The following is a 16,200-nucleotide window of genomic DNA, read 5'->3' as shown; positions in this document are numbered from 1 at the left end:
GCATTTTCTGGCTGTTTCCCGCGAAGTCAACGTTTTTCGAGCCACGCAACACGCAACCAAACACCGTAGAGCGGAAGAAGCGCGCGCGACGATGCATTGACCAAAAACGAAACTACGAAACTATCACGGCCGCATGTTTCGCCATGCCATTTTTTCTTATTTATTTAATTTTGTGCTAAACTTGTACTTCCTCGCTTGAAACGGTTTAAAAAGTTGGAAAATGCTGTTTATGTACGTTTAAGGCGTATTTCATTTTGCATTTTATTAACAGCGATAAATCGCTCTCGACTAATCGCGACCGGCCTGCGTTTGTAATCTCCGACGTCACATCACGTAGTGCGGGAATTTCGAAGGGGCGTCAGCACCTATTCTTCAGTTTTTCGCTATTTTCTCGCTTATTAAGCATCTGTTTGCAGTAAGAATGGTATGGCTGTGATCGTGAAAGGATAATCTACCATTTAAGCCCAACTTCCGGTTTCTCTTTAGTGTCCCTTTAAGTGACTCAATTTTTTGAACTGTCAGCCACAGTCAGGAAAGCCATTGTCAGCAAGAAAAAAAAGGTTTCCTTTAACGACTTGTCGGCTATAACCAGGATTGGCTTAACATGCCGAAGTTGCACCATGGGTGATGAAGGGTGCTGGAATGCGGAATTATTTTGACCATTTTTGGATCCTTAAAGTGCATATAAATCTAAGAACACGAGCGTTCTGGCCCCCATAAATGTGCTGCCGAGGCGACTGGGGATCAAACATGTGACCTCGGCAGCAGAATGCCATAGCCACTAACCAAAGTGTGTAACTTTGGTTACAGTTACAGACCAGTTGTTAGTCAGCGCTTGTGTGTACGTGTCTCCCTTCTTGTGGTCGTCTGTTTGCGCTGTTACCCAAAGTTTCAAGATGCATCAACTCACCCAAAAAGAAGTATTGACAAAGTGTGTAAACTCGTCGGAAAATGATCTGCGCTCTAATTCATATCTTTGCTATCAAACAGCTAACCAGTGGTAAGTGGACCAGAACACACTTACTTGCTTTGTTGCCGTCTCCGCAGAGGGAACAGCAGGGATGGTAAAGGTTGTCTCGGCAATGGGCAATCCATGCGAGGCCACTGTGGTGGCAGTGGGGGAGCCGCCTCTGGCGATGACAAACGACTCCCCAAGAGCCGGCAATGGTGGAGTTCCTGTGCACATCCAATAACATTGTGTCTCCCCTTCTGGCCAAAGTAAGCAAGTACATAAAATCTATTTGCAACTTTACGTGGTCGCGATTGTGAAGGGGCAAGGTGACGCGGGCAACTGAAGTTCATCACAATCCTAGTTTGTGCCCACTGCAAGACAAGTACTTCTCCTGGCGACCTGTAATTTCCCCTGTTTTGTTGACCCAATCTTATGCCTGCATAGTGCCTTGTCTCATCACACCATCAATGTTATCATCTGCCATTATCGACTGTACTTGACACCCATTCAGTATACCTAATAGATGTCTGGTTATGTGCCGTAGACATTACACGGCCTACACAATTCCATTTATTTCTCCCAATTGAAACAAAAATATTGGATACCTCCCTTCGCTCTCCGATTCCTTACACTACCTCTGAAATGTAACTGTCGTTTTCTCTTCCATCACTTATTTTACGCTCCTGATCTACTTCGCTATCATCCAAGTTTCTGTCGCATGGGTGAAGTGAACGCACTAAGGTATTTAACAAAAAATTGAAGGACAGTTCGTAAATTCCAAAGTGTGTTCGGCGAAAGCCTGTGCCCATTCGACATACTACCGCCGCATGCGCATTCGCTCATTCTCCTTCTGGCGTTTGGTACCGGGGGAATCCACATTCTTGGGGTGCTTCTCCGAACCGCTTGCCGTGGAATCATCACCGAGCCACATGGGAGCCATCCGACTAACTCAACTGCTGCAACGAGACGTCTGACGAAGGAGCGTTGCCGCGCGCGCCACTGTGCCATCACGTGATTGCTGAGAGAGTGTAAGGGGGGAGGCCACAGCTGTGGAGGCGCAACTGTTGCTATGCGCCGCTGTGCCACCACGTGATTGCCGAGAGAGTGTGAGGGAGAGAGGCCACAGCTGGCACCATTCCAGGCCACGGACGGATGGACGGTCGGACGGACGCCGCGACTACGAGCCATTAAATGCTTTCGCCTTTACAAAACGAGCACTGAACAAATCATATACAAAGCGTACAGTCAGCAGACAACAAAGCAGATGTGCAAGCAGGCATAAAACTGAGGAGCCGAGCGCGAATCCCTGCTTCATTATCCTCATTTATGGTATTATTTTGCATCGCACAATCTGATAGCAAATGATATTTCATGGTTTCACTTCGAGGCGAACAATGTTCATGCTGGTCTTACTCCATGTCATCTAGCACATAGCGTTTAATAGGCGTGTTCACTAAGAAGCTACCTCATAAGCTCTGCAGAGATTACGTTAGGCCACAGCAAGTGCTGCACTCAAGTTTTTTAGAGCGCAGCACTCCGGCGCCCGTTCCTGTCGGCGTTCCCGGCGTAAGTAAGGAGGCGCGAAGAGAAAACCGGAGAGGAGGGTGCAGCGGAACCATGAAAGCGGAGGAGGGTATGGCGAAAGCGTGAGAAGAAAAGCGTGGTGCGGCGACAATGGAGCCAGAGTAGCGCGCATCGTCTTTGGCGCCATCTGAGAGGTCTGTCGGCGACTGTTTCTGCGAATCGCGCTCGCGCGTCACCCACGCGCTGGCTCTCGGGATATCCGGATAAGCGAGGCAGTTGAGCCAAACTTCGCTCTGTTTGCAACATGCCGCACGAGACTCCGCGCCGGTCAATATATCGCGAAATGAAAAGACGTATAGAGCTGCGCTAAAATTTCGCATTAGGGAGTATCGAAATCGTCGGTGAATTCTTTAGCTACACTGCGTAAACAGTGGCCAGCTGTGAAAATAACTCTTCCGTGCGACGAAGTCGACTTGCGAGTATTTTACAAAAAAAAAAAAAAAAAACGAAGAAAGGTCTAGGGAGTCTACGTACATGCCGCGGCATTGTACAGCAAACAGAAAAATTATTCCGAGCATGAAATTTTGCGAGAAAGCTATATTTTCTCGCATGTTCACCAGTCCTCCTGGAATTTAACGAAGTGAATGACGGTTATACAGGAAAGCTACAACTGCATATTTCATTCTGAAACAGTGCATTGAAAGCAATGAAATTACGTTCCATTGACTAACACATCTATATTTTGAAACAATTCCTTTGTTTAAAGGTTTGTGATATTAAAATTCGTACTTTTATATTGCATTGAAATAATTGACTATGCTATTGTATGGTAGTACCAATTATTTCTTTTTACTATTAATTTTATGCCACTAGATGCACTGTATTCCACAACTTCTGTGCTATACTTTCGTGTTTCTAATTACCTATTTTTGGTAGTCAAGTAACATATGCTATAAGTATGCCGCCCGCTCTATGTAATGTCCATGTTCTGTGGTCATAGGGTGAGCCTTCAGGGCACCTCCAACAAAAGGCGTCAGGACAAAGAAAGGAGCAAAAAAAAAAAAGACAGCTGCTCACTGTATAGGATGCTGTCGTTTGCGCGAGCATTACCAATGTGGTGGTCGGGGCTGTTGGCCCCCTGGTATGACACCTGGAGGTGAATTGCTTCATTCCGTGTGGCTGAGGAAGACGTTTGTGGTGCACCGTCTGGCGATACTTCAGCTCTGGCACTCTTCCAAGCGCCAAAATGTTCGAGTGCTTTGCGATCGATCGCAAGGCCTGGGCTTGAAGGCGCCTCTCCTGCACCAGTGGCCAACACTCCAGGGACAAGTGCACCAGGTCCCGCGTCTGTTGTGTCGATGGTAAAGCCCGCCTCAAATTCGGGGGCAGTCGGGGGCAACTGTAGCGGTGTGCTCGCGTACAAAGAAATGGCGCCCAAGTGCTCCTCAGCAAAGGCCAGCAAACTCTCAGTCCTGCGATTTCGGGAATAAAGCATTTTACGCTTTGCGCCATAACTAGAACTTAAAGGTTACAAACAAGAGAGGGTTTTGCAGAATGTGATGATCGAGTTACCAGGTTGCTGGAAAAGCGCGTGTGCAGATATCGCTCTGTAGAATATTCAGTTATTTGTACAGTTAAGGCATAAGGCAGCAACACGAGTTCTTTTACTCATATGCACAAGCTAATATGTGCAATGAGCGACTTGCTAGACATAGCACAAAGCTTTGTCTAGATGTCGCTGGCAAGTCGACAATCAATTGTAGATTTCTAGACCAGTGCCGAAATCTTTCCTACCTGCGCTGTAGCAAATCGTTTGTATTTAAGTATGGCTCTTCGACATGTAACCAAAAATTATTCATCGCATGGCTTGCTTGTCATTGTTTGGTTACCTTAAACATTTTCTGACACATTCAGCGACTTCGAAAAAAAAAAGCTTCCATAATAGCTAGTTTCAAGACCTTCCCTGTCTTCTCAAACCAAACAATACAAAATGCAGTCTGGCCAATTTGGCTACATGGGTCACTCATGAGAGAAGCAGAGAAGACTGAGCAGAATTAGTCGCCAGATTTGAGCAATAACTACTACGCTGATATACCAAGACCTTAAATTTTGGTACGAGCCCTGAAGTCCACACTGTTTTTGTGTGCTAGCAATATAGTGTGCAACTACGTACGAGTTTCTCCTACGTCGCTTTTATTCAGTATGTTTCCCACAATGCATATGCAATGTACTATGCTTTCCTTTGTTTGAAGTTTTCACTCGAGCAAGGCTACGTTGGCCTCAGCCCAAGCACCTGCAGCAGCTTGCCCAGCTTTACGACTTTAATAGAGGCTGTTAACACTTGTGGACGAGTGTTGCCTACAGAAAACACACCAAATAAACTTTTATCTCGTCGAGACCAAAGCAATGGCCAAGGCTGCAGTAGTATCACCGTTGAGATGTAGCTGCGGTGGTATAACGTTGGTAATGTAGAGGAGACACAATGCACACTTCTGTTTCACATCAGACGCGAAATCTATGTACAAATTACACACGAAGGTAAAGGTAGTTAGGGTGAACTACGCTGCAAGTGTTCTTAGTGTTGTGCACGTATTCCTGAAAAAGCGTAGGCACATTTTTTTCATTTATTTAATTGATTTTTTTTTTCATTAAACGTGGCTGTACTCTCGGCTCCTCTATTCTGTTTCAGTGTGTCTCTGCTGACGATCTGTCCATATTGAACACCATCCAAGTATTCCGACTCACCATCTCGCTGCACCCCTATTTTAAACTTAGTTTGCACACTTAAATGAAAAATGAACCCTTCCTTTCGATATATTTTTTGCCTTTTCCTTAACCGATGAAGATATTCCTAACTAGACATGCTTAACGCAGCATCCAGTATCTCTGAATCTCACTTAAGTCAGCTTTTCCGCAGTGCTTCCTTCTCGATGTAATTTCAAGCCGTGCGTGGTCATTCCTCAGTTTCAAGTGCAGTTGAGGTGTCCATGCAACAACCTTATTATGCTTGAATCCACCGGAAGTCTACTCAAACAGGAGTATCAGAGATGTTCCTTTTTAGTTCCTTTCCCAGATCAACTCAATCCATTACTGTGGAATCTGCCTCAAGTGCAAAAAGCCTCAACATTACTCCTTTGGTAAAACGCAATCCAGTTGCAAGCGAGATATATTGCACCAGCCATTTGATTGGAAACTCCTTGCTAGAGCGCAGATGCCTCAAAAGCGCTAGGTTTGCATTCTTTAGGTGTTCTCTAGTGTCATCGCCATGCAGTGAAACTAAATCGCTGCTGACATCCAGAAAGACGCAGTGTACTGAAGCTATGCAGACAGCAGTCCAGTGTAGCAGCAGGGTGTACATACATATCGCACGAAAGAAATTATGACCACTTGTTTGCCAGTTGAGATAGGTTTTCACTTATAGCCTTGAAGCCTAGTCGAAGTGGAAGCTATAACGTTTTCTCATTCTCCTGTATCTCATTCCCCTGAGTGCGTTCGCTCTCCGTGATAGCGCGCATCCCCGCACGCTTCCGCTCGGGCATAAAGCGCGCGGCGAACATTTTATGTATACGGAACCTCACGGCGACGGCGATGACGATGGTGACACCGACGGCAGAAATCCGGTTGAAGTGTCCATATAACTGCTATCGCAATAAAATAATTTCAATTCTATTAGTTCATTACCCATCGACAATGCAAAAAAAAGTTGCAGTGGCTTAGCTCGGCTATGCCAGGATATACGTAGCGTTAGCAAAGGTTCAGCTGATTATTCTTAGCTTTCCTGGTTGTCTCCTACGCTCAACCGCTAATTGCCAGGCAACTACTTCGGGATCCGATGAGTCAAGCTTCTCCGTTCTTCTGCGCTGTTGAGCAGCATTTGCGCTCTCCTTCTCCATGGCTATACCACACTGGCAAACGCCAGTCAGAAGCGCAGCGGCTCCAGCGCAGTGTCAGACGGCGACTGCACAGCGAGCGCGCGCCGGCGCCAGTGCGTCTACCACGGTTACGACGTCACTCCTCTGGAATGCGCAGACCGGCGGCGGTGAGTCGCGCGCGGCGGCGGCGGAGTGCGCGAGAGGTGCCGGCTCCGGTGGCTCCGGTGCGCAAGCCGTGTGACATCACTGATCCTTGCGCATGCGCAGCACGGCTCTTGATGTGCCGCGCGAAACGGGCTTGGCTAGGCCAGTGTAGCTAACGCTACAAAATTGGTTGCTCCCTTGTTCAAGGACATTGGTCATAACACGAAAATGAAACGTATTCTACGGAGCAGTGACCGCTTCGTTGCAGATATTCACAAATCCAAGTCCACAAATGTACGCTCTTTAATTCATTACACTTTCGCTCGAAGGGCGAATCCATGACAGCAATAGCGAGCAGGCGATGTCAGTAAACCGCACCCCAGAAACTGCCATGCGTCGGAGAGTGTGCAGGCGACGAAACTGCGTCGTTAGAGCTCTGGGAGCTTCGTGCGCGCGCCCAAACCCATGTGCAAAAGTGAGCAAATGCTGTAAAATGGCATGAACCACGGTCACGCCAACAAACGGTGATGGTCGCCGGGGATCACGATAACATTTATTCACGCGTAGGCGCACGTGCAAGTGAGGTATGTACAGGTGCATACATTGACTACAATATAACACATCGTGCATGCCGTACATCGTATTTAATATTGCTACGCGCGTGTTGTACTTGGTCGTTTGAACGAGGTGTGCGGGCGCCATCACTAGAGCAAAGAGGCGGAAGAACGAACTGGGCTCGCGCTGTGAATCCAACCAGTCAGCGCTGCAACTATTGCTGTAAATATAATCTGTAAATAGTGTCTCGTTTAATTGACTCGTCCTTCGCGTAACATTGTGGTGGTGGTGCTGGGCCATCTAATGGGCGTTCTTGGTTGTCCTTCACGGTGCCAAATACTTTTCGTCCATAGACCTTCGATCTGGTTATTGGCAGATTTCCTTAGATGAGCAAGACCAAGAAAAGATCGCTTTCGTCACTCCAAATGGCATCTACCAATTCAAGGTTATGCCATTCGGTCTATGCAATGCCCCCTCCACGTCCGAATGGATGATGAACTCTCTGCTTCAAGGTTTCAAATGGTCAAATTGCTTTTGTTACCTCGATGACGTTCTTGTATTTTCTCCTATATTTGAGACGCACCTTGAGCGCGTCGCAGCTATCCTAGACGTCTTCCGCAAGGCTGGGTTCCAATTAAACTCATCGAAGTGCCACTTCGGGCGCCAACAGATTACAGTGCTAGGCCATCTCGTCGATGCTTCCGGCGCACAACCCGACCCGAAGAAGGTCTGTGCCGTGACGGATTTTCGTTAACCTCAGTCTGTCAAAGATGTTCGGAGTTTGGTGGGGCTCTGTCTTTATTTCAGACGGTTCGTGAAAGATATCGCAGCAACCGCTCGACCGCTCACTGAACTTCTTAAGAAAGACGTGCCTTTTACCTGGGGTTCCCCTGAGGCAGCCGCATTTTCACGCCTTATCACGATTCTCACCAATCCACCCGTCTTGGCCCACTTTGACCCTTCCACACCTACAGAGGTCCGAACCGATGCCAGTGGTTATGGGATCGAAGCCGTCAACGCCAACATGGACACGACAGTGTTATAGCCTACGCTAGCCGGCTCCTGACAACTGCAGAGCGCAACTATTCGATTACCGAGCGCGAATGTCTTTCTCTCATCTGGGCTGTTTCAAAGATTCGGCCATATTTATATGGCAAGCCCTTCTCAGTAATCATACACCATCATGCGCTCTATTGGCTTTCATCGCTCAAGGATCCTACTGGCAGGCTCGGTCGTTGGGCCCTCGGACTGCAAGAATATACCTACACAGTCACTTACAAGTCGGGACGCCAACACCGGGACGCAGACTGTCTCTCTCGCTACCCAGTCGAAGACCCGACCGCTACGTCTGACACTAATACCGACGCCTGCGTTCTGTTTTCCCACTGCTCCATGTCGCTGACGAGCAGCGCCGTGACCCGTCCTTCAGTATCATCATTGACTGCCTGGAACCGTCACTTGCTTACAATTCCCTTCGCTTATTCATACTTCAAGATAGTGTACTCTACTGCCACAACGTCCACCCCGATGGCCCAGTATCACTCCTTGTGATCCTTAAACATCTTCGCTCGGTTGTTCTCCACAAACTTCACGACCTCACCACTGCCGGTCACCTCGGTGTGTCACGCACCTGCGACCGGATCAGCCGACGCTTCCTTTGGCCAGGGCTTGCTCGCTCCGTTCCAAGATACGTAGCAGCATGTGAGAAATGCCAGCGACGCAAGACACCATCGTCGCTGCCTGCCGGGTACCTTCAACCACTCGACATTCCCGTGGAGCCATTCTTTCTGGTTGGTTTGGACTTACTTGGCCCTTTTTCTCTATCTACCTCTGGGAACAGGTGGATCGCTGTGGCCACGGATTGCACCACGCGCTACGCCATCACCCGAGCGCTTCCTACAAGCTGCGCCACAGTTGTCACCGAATTTCTTCTACGCGACGTGATTTTATTACATGGAGCTCCGCGACAACTTCTTACAGACCGTGGCCGGACATTCCTATCAAAAGTTATCGCGGACACCCTGCAGTCCTGTGCAGCGAGGCACAAGCTATCCATGTCATACCATCCGCAAACAAATGGTCTCACGGAGCGACTGAATCGCACTCTCACAGACATACTCGCGAAGTATATCACTTCAGATCACACTGACTGGGACCTCGCTCTACCGTTTGCCACGTTTGCGTATAATTCCTCGCGCCACAACACCCAGCCGGTTATTCCCCATTTTTCATTCTGTTCGGCTGAGAACCAGCACACTGCCCTTCGACACAACCCTCCCTGTTCACGCCGCACCGACCAGTGAATATGCACTTGACGCCATCGCCCACGCTGCCCACAATTGCCCGTGACCGCCTTCCGAACTCCCAAGAGAGTCAAAGGCGTTTGTACGACCGGCGACACCGAGACGTGCACTTCCCGTCTGGTTCTTTGGTGCATCTGTGGTCTCCGTCGCGTCAGGTCGGCCAGTCAGAAGAATATCGTAGTTTCACCCGAAAGGCGAAGCATCAATTGCGATAGTAACTTAGGAGAGAGCTATAGGGAGTAAGGATAGTAGTTTTATCAGCTGTATAAACTTGGACATGCAGCAGCACCAGCAACGCGCAGAACTGTTGTCGACGCCGTCGGCGTTTTGCCTCACGTTCGCACCGAACGCCCGCGGCGTTTAAATCGCGTTTGCTCTCTATATATGGAAAGCAGGAAAGAGACGCTTAATTCTGCAGCCCTTCAGGGAGCATGGCGAAGTTTCTTCTTCAATAAAATCACTACTACTACGGAGAAGAAAGCGCGTTTGCTCTCCGATGTGCGTTGGTCGCCTGAGATCAGGTGGTGGTGAGACGCTGTGCGGACGTGCTTCGCATGGGCTCCCGCCTTGCGACCGTTTTTCGGTGGAACGTGCTCTACTTTGGACTTGCTTTTGGTGCACTCATCTTCAGGAAGTTACCCTGCACCTGCGCACACCAAAGGTCGGCATGTTTACCCCCTTTTTAGGCGTCCTTCCGCCGTTTTTCCACTCAACCCCACGGCTCAAAAGATAAGCCTAACCTCTAGGCCGAGCCTACGCCGGGCTTCGGGGCCGTGCTTGGTGGTTGTGGGCCTTTTTGAGGCTGAAGATGTTGGAGTACTCGGTTGAGGGAGAGTCTATAACGCCCGAAGAGTTCGATGCGGGAGAATGGACCTCGGTTTTGAAGGCACAAGACCGATTCAAGAAGTCTCTATACGGCGACAACGCCGAGAGTACGCCTCGCGAGACGCAGGCGGGCAGTGACGGACGCAAGGCGCACGGAGCGGAGCAAGTCAAGCGGGGGAAAGCGCCGGTGCGGCAGAAACGGCGACCGTTTCTGAAGATGCCGGCCAAGGATTTCAAGGTTGTGTGCAGACCCAAGAATTGGGACTTGAGTGTGGTGACACCAAGGGAACTCGGATCTGCAATGAGAGCGGCAGCGAAGCTGACGAGTTCGAGTGCAGCGGAAGAGGACCTGGTGCGGGTCAACGAGAGGAACAACACGATGACGGTGAGCACGCCGTGTATAAATCGCAGTGGGGCATATGCGAGTGTAAAAACGCTCAAGGTGGGCGGTCGCGACCTTCCAGTTTCGGCGTACGTGGCGGCGATGGAGAACTCCGTGCGGGGAGTCATATACAATGCTTACGATGGATGCCCGGTGGAAGAAATTCTGGCAGGATTCCTGAAGAAGAATGAAGGCATGGAAATTCTGGATGCAAGACCTTTGGGCAAGTCGAAGGCGATTCAGATCACGTTTGGGGGGAAACGTGTCCCCTGGCAAGTCACTTACTGGAACTGTCTGTACGCTGTGATTCCGTATAGAGAATTAGTTGAGACCTGCTACAACTGCAGACGAGTGGGACATCGAGCGGACGTTTGCTATCGTCCGCAGACTAATCTATGTCGCCGTTGCGGGAAGGACCATCGTGCACCGCCTGAAGGAGAGTCGCTGACGTGCACACCGGACTGCATTGTGTGTGTGCCATGGGGGGCACAACACGGGGAGTCGGAACTGCAAGTTTCGTCTAGCCCGCAAGCAGCCACCGGGCTGGCAGCAGAGCAGCGAAGACAAGAGCCAAGATGGCAAGGAGGAGCAGCGCTCGAGGCCCACGGAACGGTCATCGAGCGGTACGAGAGACGGAAACAGCAGGGACCGGTCGGGTTCCTTCCCGCCACTGCCAGGAGCCGGGGTGGCAAAGCAGGAGGACGAGGTTCCAGTCATGAAAGGAGTGCATATAGTGTAAATGACAGGACAACAAAGGAGAGCTGGCCAAACACGGGCGCCCTGAATGATACTGCTCGAGAGAGGGAGCTGAAAAGACAGGTGCAGCAGCAGGGCGATACTATTAAAAAGATGGAAGCCAGAATGGCAGAGTTGGAACGCGCGCTTAAAAGCGGCAAAGGACAAGGGGTACTGGCACCGGTGGTGCAGGCCCCACAAAAGTGGCGCAGGCGGCGGGTTCTCGCGTGCAGGAGAGCACAGCAATGGAAGTGGAGAATCGGGGGCCGGTCAAGAGGCCGCCGCCAGCGGATGAGGGAACTAATTCAAAGAGGGTGGCAGAGACGTCGACGGCGGACACGCCACAGCCAGCGTTTAAAGTCACTAGTCTTAAGGCGGATGTGACTGTCCTTGCAGGCAGAGTAGGGAAACTGGAGGACAGACTGGGTAGGTTGGAGGCTCGGGTGGGGAAGATCGAAGCCAGACTAGACAAAATTGAGGAGCGTTTCGACGCCTTCACCAACAAATCTCGGGCTTTCGAAACCCTAGGTTATGGGCATGTTTCGGCAGCTCCATACTTAATTGGAGACACGACTACCTGCCGTAGTCGGCCAAGCGCCGATGTTAGTCAACTTAGTGCCTCATCATGGCCCCTCGCCAACAAATTGAGGTTTGGTAGTGGAACTGCAGGGGCTTCTGTCGCAAGCGGTGGAACCTGCAGTTGCACATCCAAAATCTGGATAGTAAACTGGACATTATAGCTTTGCAAGAGGCTAGTGGCTCGGTGAAATTACTGGGTTTTAAGGCATTTACACCGCCAGGGATTGATCCAGGGGGTATATCGGGCGTATTCACAGCCGTGCTAGTCCATCGCAACACCACGGCAATTCAGCATACCATAGATTGCAGCAGGGAGGACTACGTCCTGCTAGAGATTGTGCCCAAACGAAAGAATGATATGAGTCTCTTAGTACTTAATGTTTATAGTTCTCCAAAAGATAAGGGGTTCGGCTTGCCACAGCTCCTAATGAAGACCCAACGGCTAGCGGCTTATAGCCGCTTAATGGCTAGCGGCTTATAGCGGCTTATAGCGGCTTATAACGGCTAGCGGCTTATAGCGGCTTATAGTGACGGGGGATTTCAATGCCCCACATCCGGAGTGAGGTTACATCCGAGCCAGCCCAAAGGGCAATCGGCTTTGGCAGGTGGCGCAGGACCTGCGGTGGACGCTCTTGAACAACCCGCAAGATCATACGAGGATAGGCAACAGCGAGAGCATTGATACCTTTCCAGACCTCACATTTCTGAAGGGTATCTGGGCTGCAAAGTGGGTAAACACGGGACAGGCAATGGGGAGTGATCACTATATCCTGTCCACAGTGTTTAGTGCTGCGAAGCATAAAGACAGGGTAAATTGACCTAGAGTGACGGATTGGGACTGATTTCGGAAAACCAGGGCAGACACCGTGAATGCGGACATCGAGAACCTGGAAGCCTGGGTTGACGCGCTCAAGCAGGAAGTAAAGGGTACCACGGAAGAGGTTCCGATGGAGGAGGAGGGCTTTACGGCGGACTCTTGATTGTTACACATGTGGGAAGCGCACGCGAGTCTCTTGAGGAGGTGAAGGAAACAAAAATATAATGGGGTCCTCCGTAGGAGGATGGCCAAGCTAAAACGATAAATCGAAACTTACACGTTGGACTTGCAGTGCAAGCAGTGGGGACAGATTTGTGATCAGATTAATGGTCACTTCGGATGCAAAAAGACATGGCAGTTGTTGAGGCACCTTTTAGATCCGGCGGTAACTAAGTCGGCGCAAAGGGGACAAATAGCTAGATTAGTGCATCAATAGAAAGGCACGATTGGAGAACTTATGCAGGAACTCCGTTATCGTTACATAAACGGTGGGTCAGGCGGTTGCTTGCCGCGCTACTCGGGAGAGGAAAATTCCGTTCTAGATTAGGACTTTACGGTGGCGGAGGTGGAATTTGCCCTAGGGCAGCTCTGTACTACGTCGGCCGCGGGTCCGGACGGGGTTACTAATAAAATGATAAGAAACCTGGATTCCAAGTCGGTGGGGGCGCTCACCGACTTGATGAACAAGTATTGGGCGGCCGGGGAGATACCAGCACAGTGGAAGCATGCTAGGACTAAATTTATTCCTAAGCCAGGGAAGAAGTTCTGTATTGAGAATCTGCGCCCCATCTCGTTCACATCCTGCGTGGGCAAATTGATGGAGCACGTGGTCCTCAATAGGCTTCAGGGGTATGCGGAGGCCAAGGAGTTTCTTCCTGCAACGATGCTTGGCTTCAGGGCTAAATTGTCTACGCAGGACGTCATGATACAGCTGAAAACGGACGTGATTGATCCTGGGTACGGTACGGGCACCAAGGCTATCTTGGGGCTCGACCTAAATAAAGCTTATGACAATGTTGCCCATGAGGCAATATTGAGGAACCTATCGGACATAGGACCAGGGGATAGAAGCTTCCGCTACATCAGATCATTTTTGGAGAGCAGGACTGCAGAGATTGTGGTCGGAGAAGTGAAATCGGATTCCTTCACATTGGGGGCCACAGGGACACCGAAGGGGTCAGTTCTTTCGCCGTTCCTCTTTAACCTCACCTTAAGATACCGCCGAGGCTGGAAGAGATATCGGGACTAAAACACATTCTATGCGGATGATATTACTCTATGGGTTACCAGGGGTAGTGACGGACAATTGGAGGATGCACTGCAACGAGCAGTGGATATTATATGTTACCCACTCCCCTCTACAGTGGCTAGCAGTGGCTATAGCTATATGTTACCCACTCCCCTCTACAAAGCCTCGACGATTGAGGGTATCGAAAATAAATAAATAAATTGTAAGGAAGAAGAAGTGCCGGTTAGCCAGGTGCATCTCCGGTGTATGAAATACTACGAAGAAGTGCCGGTCAGTCAGGCGCATCACCAGCGTTTTTACTCACGGGGCTTGTCCTGACTGCTCGCAGGGTTCTGACTGCCGCACCGAGTTCGACCTCTCAATCCTGTCAATTAACACCTTGACATTTGGTGGAGGTGTTATATTTGGTGGAGGTGACATTTGGTGGAGGTGTTATAAATAAATAAATTGTGGAAGAGCTAGCGGGGGAGGTGGGACTCACGTGCTCTCAGCCCAAGTCCGAGCTTTTTGTGGTTAGGGACAAACCAAGAGGACTACATGCGGGGCACTATGTTCCGCCACCCCCACTAGAGGTGAAGGTGGGGGGTATGCCGGTGGCTGAGGCCCAAACGATTAGGATCTTAGGTCTGCATCTGCAGACTAACAGGTGGAATAGGGAGGCCTTGGCAAGGTTTAAGAATACGGTCAATGCTACCGTGAGACTAATCAGGAGAATCGCCAATCGCAAAAAAGGGGGTAAGGAAAAGGAATTGTGTAAGCTAGTACAGGCGTTTCTGCTCAGTAGGATAGTTTAAGCGACGCCTTATATGAAGTTGGACGCGACGGAAAAAGGCAAGGTGGATGCTATGATTAGGCAGGCGTATAAGGCGGCCCTTGGGCTGTCTAACAATGCGCCTATCGAAAGGCTGATGAGATTAGGGGTGCATAACACCCTGGAAGAACTACGGGAGGCACACTTGGTGATGCAGCTCGCTAGGCTTTCGAAAACGAAATCGGGCAGGGACATATTAGAGAGGATCGGTATTGGGGTTGAGGCTCCTGCCGGGGACATGAAAACTTAGGTGCGGCGGGAACTCCACAAGACCTTATACATAAAGCCTTTGCCCAAAAATATGCATCCCATACATCATGAGGAACGCAGGAAGGCAAGAGCTAAAGATTTACATGCTAAGTACGGGAAGTACAACGGGGCAGTCTATGTAGACGTCGCGAAGTACAAGGACAAGGACGCATTTGTGATTGCGGTGGTGGACGGACGGGGACGCTCGGTCGCCTTCTGGATCGGTGAAAACCCACTCCTCAGAAACTGCAGAGGAAGCGGCGATAGCGCTAGCTACAGCTAATACTGAATCTGACCTGATTCTCAGCGATTCAAAAACAGCCATCCGAAATCTGGCAAGGGGCAGAATATCTGTCACGGCGGCACGATTGCTGAATCGGGCCACGAGACGAGGGACAAGGGAGGTGGAAATTGTCTGGGTACCAGTACACTCTGGGAATCCTGGGAACGAGGCGGCTCACATAAATGCTCGATGTTTCGTCAGCCGCGCAGGTGGGCTGGTCGTTCCAGGGAGGTCCACGAGAGATGGGCTGGTGTCCCTTTCACGACATTACAAACCATTATAAACTGGAGCGAAGGATTTACCCGCCCCAGACAAGAAGATGACTAAGGCGCAGGAATGCATATGGAGAAGGTTTCAGACTACATCTTTTCCGAATCCATACGTGTTGAGCAAAATATACCCGGAGCAGCCGGAATGCAGATCGTGCCAGGAACTGGCTACATATGACCACATTATATGGGAATGTAGCATATTGTCGCCACCGGTGGATATTATGCCTGATCCTTCTCTCGAGCAGTGGGAGGTCGTGCTGGCTAGCTCAGACCCGGTCGTACAGACCAGCGTCGTGGAGTGGGCCACCCAGGTCGCCGTCAACCATGGGTTGGTGGCCATCTAACACGGAATCGTCCGCACATGCTTTTTGACGAAATAAAGTTTTCTCCATCCATCCATCCGATGTGCGTTCGCTCCCAGTGAAAGCGCGCGACTCTCGCGCCCTATCACTCGCACATACAGCGTCCGGAGCACGGCGACGATTTCATCGCCGTTGACGTCATACGGAACTCCACGGCGACGACGGAGTCGACGACAACGCCAGAAATCCACTTTGGAGTGTCCATATAATTGCTATCGCAATAAAACTGCTGTCTCACTACACATGTCCATAATGAGTGCTTCGAGTCCAGTGATATCGTGCACGT

General features: G+C 50.1%; 2 protein-coding genes across 2 annotated transcripts in view; both read right to left on the bottom strand.

Annotated features, from left to right (window-relative positions):
* The window catches only part of LOC119453861 (MIF4G domain-containing protein B-like), a 177,345-nt gene that overhangs the window by 94,110 nt on the left and 67,035 nt on the right, over nt 1–16,200 (bottom strand). The gene's annotated exons all lie outside the window — the stretch shown is intronic.
* LOC125945811 (nascent polypeptide-associated complex subunit alpha, muscle-specific form-like) overlaps nt 1–16,200 on the bottom strand; it is a 69,924-nt gene that overhangs the window by 32,484 nt on the left and 21,240 nt on the right. The window contains exons 2-3 of the mRNA XM_049668103.1: nt 3,587–3,948; nt 1,025–1,176 (exon numbers count right to left, since the gene is read on the bottom strand). Of these exons, the coding sequence (XP_049524060.1) occupies nt 1,025–1,176; nt 3,587–3,948 (514 nt within the window). The remainder of the gene's footprint in view (nt 1–1,024; nt 1,177–3,586; nt 3,949–16,200) is intronic.

Source organism: Dermacentor silvarum, chromosome 5 (assembly GCF_013339745.2).
Source record: "Dermacentor silvarum isolate Dsil-2018 chromosome 5, BIME_Dsil_1.4, whole genome shotgun sequence".
In the NCBI taxonomy this organism is placed as follows: domain Eukaryota; kingdom Metazoa; phylum Arthropoda; class Arachnida; order Ixodida; family Ixodidae; genus Dermacentor; species Dermacentor silvarum.
Note: the sequence above shows the minus strand (reverse complement) of the source record. Positions and strands in the feature narration are given on the sequence as shown.